The sequence below is a fragment of the Exserohilum turcica genome (assembly GCF_000359705.1).
Source record: "Exserohilum turcica Et28A unplaced genomic scaffold SETTUscaffold_1, whole genome shotgun sequence".
Classification (NCBI taxonomy): domain Eukaryota; kingdom Fungi; phylum Ascomycota; class Dothideomycetes; order Pleosporales; family Pleosporaceae; genus Exserohilum; species Exserohilum turcicum.
Window position 1 is genome coordinate 1,007,805 of NW_007359914.1, and position 5,190 is coordinate 1,012,994.

Sequence of the window (5,190 nt, forward strand, 5' to 3'; positions counted from 1 at the left end):
ACCCCGATCTCTCAGTTTGCAATGAAAAGGGCCTGAGCGTGCTCCAGGCCGCCCTTGAAAGCCCGTTGGTGCGAGAAAAGGACACTGTCCAAGTTGTCGTTGAGGCTTTGCTCGAAGAGGGCGCTGATGCCAAGGTCACATATCGCGATGGCAAGACGCTGCTTCATCGCACTGTGTCGTCTTTCAACAACCTGAAGATTGCGCAGATGCTGGTCGATGCCGGCGTTGAGGTCAATGCACAAGACACCGAGGGCAACACAGCGCTTCATGTTGCAACAACACACAGCAAACTGTGCATTGATTTCTTGTTGAAGAACAAGGCAAATCCTCAACAAACCAATACCAACAGTCTGACGCCCATGCTCTATGCTACAACCCACTGCAGGAAGGTGAACGAGCCTGTGCTGGACACTTTGATCAGGGTATCAAACTTGCGCAAGACGAACGGGCACGACCAGACCCCCCTCCACCTCGCAGCTGCGAACGGCCTGGAAAAGACTGTGCGTTTCCTGCTACGAGCTCGTGCCGACGCTACAGTCGTCGATAAAAACAAGAACACGCCGCTTCTTCTCGCCGTAAAGAACCATCAGTGGTCCGTCGCACCAATATTCACCACATCACCTAGCGTCAACGCATGGGACAAAGACGGCTTCAGTGCGCTGCATCATGTGGTCAGCAGCCCACCAAAGGCCCCGGCTACCTGGAAGGACGTTGCTGTAGCCACTGCTTCATTCTGCGAACGCGGCGTAAGCCGAAGCATTCGCGACCGATCAGGCGCCACACCGCTTATCTTAGCTGTCAAGACGCTTCCAGAAGAGGGTCTGCCTGTGATCGACGCATTGCTAGTGCAAAAGATGGGCCCGAAGGTGAACTGGAACTTTGCTGATCATGAAGATCACAGCAAGTACGACGCACTGTTCTACGCGGCATCCATGGGCAAAGCTACCTTTGTCGATGCACTTCTCAGGAACGGCGCTACTTTTACGTTTGAAGACTGGACTCCGAAGACCGCTAAGCTGGGCTCATCAGACGAAGTCAACAAGCAGATTTTGAAGTCGTTTGCGCAACGTGAGTGGTTTCGCCGTACAGTCGTACTTCGAGAGCAGGCCAAGACTCCTGAAGATAAGATTGCGCCTTTTGCAACAGTGTTTCCTGCTGGCGATCTCGAGCTCATGATTTCTATGGGTCTGGATGTGAATGATTTACCCAAGTCACCGCTCGGAAAATCTCTGCTGTGGGCTGTTCTGAGGCATATCTCGCTGCAACCCCCAATGGCACCGGAGTACCTGAGTGAAGTCCTCAACTTGGTTTTGGAAGCCGGCGCCGATCCTAATGCAAGCAGCACCAAGCATGTAAAACGCTCGTCTTGGCCGAGTGCAAAAGAAGGATTCACAGAGGCTCAAGCTCTGACTATCCATCCTCTTACCTTCTTGCTAGAAGAATGCCCGGGCGTCGACATCGAAGTCATCAGACTCCTACTCGCACGAGAAGCCAAACTCAACCTTGCCTCGAATTTCTACAAGGGCCGCATCCCACTGCACTGCGCAGTAAAGGCACGTCGTGCTGACGTCGTAGAGGAGTTGCTACTCGAGCAAGGCGACGTAAATTGTACTGATCACATCGGACGAACCCCACTCTTCCTTGCCGCCGAAAGTGGTGATTGCGAGATCCTCGATAATCTGCTTAGCCGAGGCGCGAAGTTGGACATTGTTGACAACGAAAAGAACACTCTCTTGCATGCTGCGGCGGTTGGTGGCAGTGAAAATGTCATCGCGTCTCTAGTACGCGCTGGTGTGAAGCTGGGCCAGAAGAATGCAAAGGGCCTTACACCTATGGCCTGTGTGCGTGGGGGGCTTGAAGAGAAGGAGAAGCGCAAGATTGCCGACATCTTGAAAGAGTCAGTGAATCTGAGCCCGACAAAACCCGAGACGAAGATTCAGAAGCAAGGCGACACGAAGGAGAAGAAGGCCAAAGACGATACTTCAAAGAACGACGCAAAGGAGAGAAGAGCCAAAGAGGAGGCGTTGAGACAAGAGCAAGAAAAGGCGGCTCGTGAAGCCAAGGCAAAGCAATTGGCGGAAGAAGAGGCCAAGGCTCGACTACAGAAAGAGCAAGAGGAAAAGATGAGACGTTTGAAGGAAGAAACAGAGGCCAAAGCCAAACCCCAGATCCAAGTCCAGGTCCAACCTCAATCTCAGGAAGAACAACAACCCACCCTGGTATCCGAGCTACCATCACCGCCACTCAAGAAGCAAAAGTCCACCTCGATATTCCGCAAATCGACCCTCTTCTTCTCCCGACACAAGTCCGCCGCGCTCCCCGCCGACTCGGACACGGCTCCCAAGCCCAAGCACGCCACTCTCCTCAGTCTACGCATCAGCGGCCCCTTCAAGCACCGCAACTCGACCAGCAGCATGTCGACGATTACACAATCCCCCAGCACGCCGCATATTCTCGAAAGCCCAGACTTCTTCGCAAAAGACTTTTCCGCGTCCTCGCCCAGCAGCGACAAGCCCAACGTCGCCGTCTCGTCGACCGTCATCCAGAAACGCCTCTTGTCGCCCCGTGTCGACAGCGGTCTGGGCCAGCGCAAGAGCACGGGCAAAGAAGAGATTCTCGACTTGAATCTTGTCAACGAGAAGCTGACGAGGAATTACAAGGAGCAGGATGGCAGTAGCCAGGGTGACAATGAGTTGAGCGATTGGCTCAAGGTGAGTCAGATGCTGGATAACATCTAGATTATTTTCCCTTCTTTTCTTTCTTTCTCTTTTCTTCTCCTTTCTTTATCTCAAACGCCCATTTACACACTTACATTTCCTTGACGCACTCTTTATGCATCGGTCTACGTCTTACAATGTCACATACACAATCCTTCTCTTTTTTTTTCTCTCTCTTTCTTCTCTGTCAGTTTCTGGGATCTCTGCAAGCGTGGAGTAGAATTTCTGGATTAGATTTGGAACTCTCCTTTCTTTTCCTTTTCTCTTTTCTCTCCTTATTTTCTTTCCATTCTTGGACCTTTGAGCGGTGGGGGCACACGTGATGAGACTGTGCATGTATATATTGATACCCTCGTGGAACTCTTTCTCTTTTTTTCCTAGATGGGGTTTGTTTCTGGTTATTCATGGGTTAAGCTTGTACGATTACGTCTTTTCTTGTCGTTTCTTCTCTTCTTCTCCTTGATCGAGTTTCGGTACTAGAACAATATTGCTGTTTTACAGCTATCCAGACGCAATGTGAAATTGTAATTTACGAATTTGGTCACTTCTGACGCTAATGTGAGTTGTTTCTGAACTATGATGATTGGCCAAGCAATGCTTGTTGTGACTACAACCCTGTTGATTGCTGTTGCCTGCAAGTCTTACGCACAGCCATATTCAAAACCATAGACCAATGCTTCGGATTCTTTGTGGCGATGGCAAGAGCAATACTCAATTAGCCTCATGGATAAGAAGATCAAACAGCCAGAAGACAAGCACCAACGTCTTAGATTTCGCGACTCTAGAACTCCAATTTCAAGAGACTGAACTATAGACGAGGGATGATGTCAAGGCTTACTAACTTGAACTCTATTACATACAAGTTCATTTACGTACAGCCAAGGATTGCCACAAGTATGCATGTCGATGGTGTAACATGACATCAACTTTCTTCGAAACATGTGCGCGTCCTTCTTATTTGCCACATTGCACAGAGCGCACGTCAGGATTTACACAACATGAACCTGTAATCTTATTCCGCGCCAAGGATCCACCATGTTGGTGTTACAGAAACGCGGGAAAGCCTGGAAATCCTATCTGGAATAGCATTGCCCTGAGAAGAAGGATCGACATCGGAAAGTACAATGTAAGCTTAACATGAAACTCTGGGGATGCTCAACATTGATTTCACATGTAAGGTGTTGTCTTCCGGCTCAACCTTGCTATGTAGCTGTGAAACTGCTCATCTCAACGTCCTCCGCCCATGAGATGATTAATGTTCATCAGGCTTATCTCAGTTCAGTCTGGTAGCCCGCCAGACTCTTGTTGACACAGCATTCTCCGCATAATCGTACCATCCTGGCCCATGAGTCCTGCCCCGATAATTGCTTCCGCCAGCATTCTCAGCTGCATGGGCGCTTTCTCGTCGCCGTAGTGCGCAATTATATCTGCCTTTGTGATCTTCTTGCGTAGGTCGTTCCAAGCGCCGCTCTCCCCAAATGCCTCGCACTCACTCTGGGTTTCGGACGTCCACCAGGGAGGCAGCAGGCCTGAGCGTTTTTCGGCTTGAGCAACGTATTTCTTGAAGGGCTCGATGCCGGACGAGGCACCGGTGTAGAGACTTTTAGGACTGGTCTTTCTTTCGAACTGCATCTCGTCCTGTTGACGCGGACGGAAAGAGTCTATGAGAAGCTTGTAGACGTCTTGTTTGGGGCGATCATGCAGGTATTTTCCTTGGTCGAGGCGCGTGAAGGGGTTGGGAACGTGCTGCTCGAGGTCTTTGAGAACAGGCGCAGAGGTACTGTTGTCTGCTCCCGCGCGAGCATTGGCTTGTTTGGCGCAGATCTTCTTGTGGATCTTCCAGTCGGCTTTCTGACAGTCGCGGCTGCAATACGCAGTTGTTCTGCATTTCGCACACATATTATTATTATTGTTCCATTAGAGTCTAGTGAGCTCGAGGCTATGTAAGACTTTGGCCGAGGCCGTTCTAACTAGATTTATTTACAAATACGAGTTTGTGCTTGAAGTGTGTCTGTGGTGCTTCGGCCTTTGTCTAGGTAAGCGATAGCTATCGCTTACTAGACGCCTAGTGCTAAAGAGCATTTTGATAACAGAAAGAGATGTTAGAAAGCAAAGCAATCCTCCAGCGGGCTCTTTTAGGGATAAAAAGAAAAAGTTTCGACTTAGGTAGTTTTAATGAGTAACTCTCTCGTTCATTTTTAATGAGTCTTCATCTCAAGTTTTAGTGAGTAACTCTCTCGTTTCGACTTAGTGCCCAGCGAGTAGCAGCTGTCTTGGCGTTTCGACTTGGTGCTTCTACAGAGGTAACCAGTCTCTGTATCAGCGTTTGGATTTGGTGCCACAGTAGGCGAAGACTGTCTCGGCGTTTCGACTTATTTTGCTATTACAGACCAGAAAACTGTTATAGCGTTTTTGAATTTTGTGCCACAGTAGGCAAAGACTGTCCTGGCGGTTGGATATGGTGCCACAGCGG

General features: G+C 49.7%; 1 protein-coding gene across 1 annotated transcript; it reads right to left on the reverse strand.

Moving 5' to 3' along the window:
- Positions 1-3,995: 3,995 nt before the first annotated feature.
- Positions 3,996-4,616, reverse strand: SETTUDRAFT_152554 (uncharacterized protein; the record flags this gene model as incomplete). The annotated part of the gene is made up of 1 exon (XM_008022471.1): positions 3,996-4,616. One exon carries the CDS (start codon positions 4,614-4,616, stop codon positions 3,996-3,998), a length of 621 nt encoding a protein of 206 aa, XP_008020662.1.
- Positions 4,617-5,190: the final 574 nt, after the last annotated feature.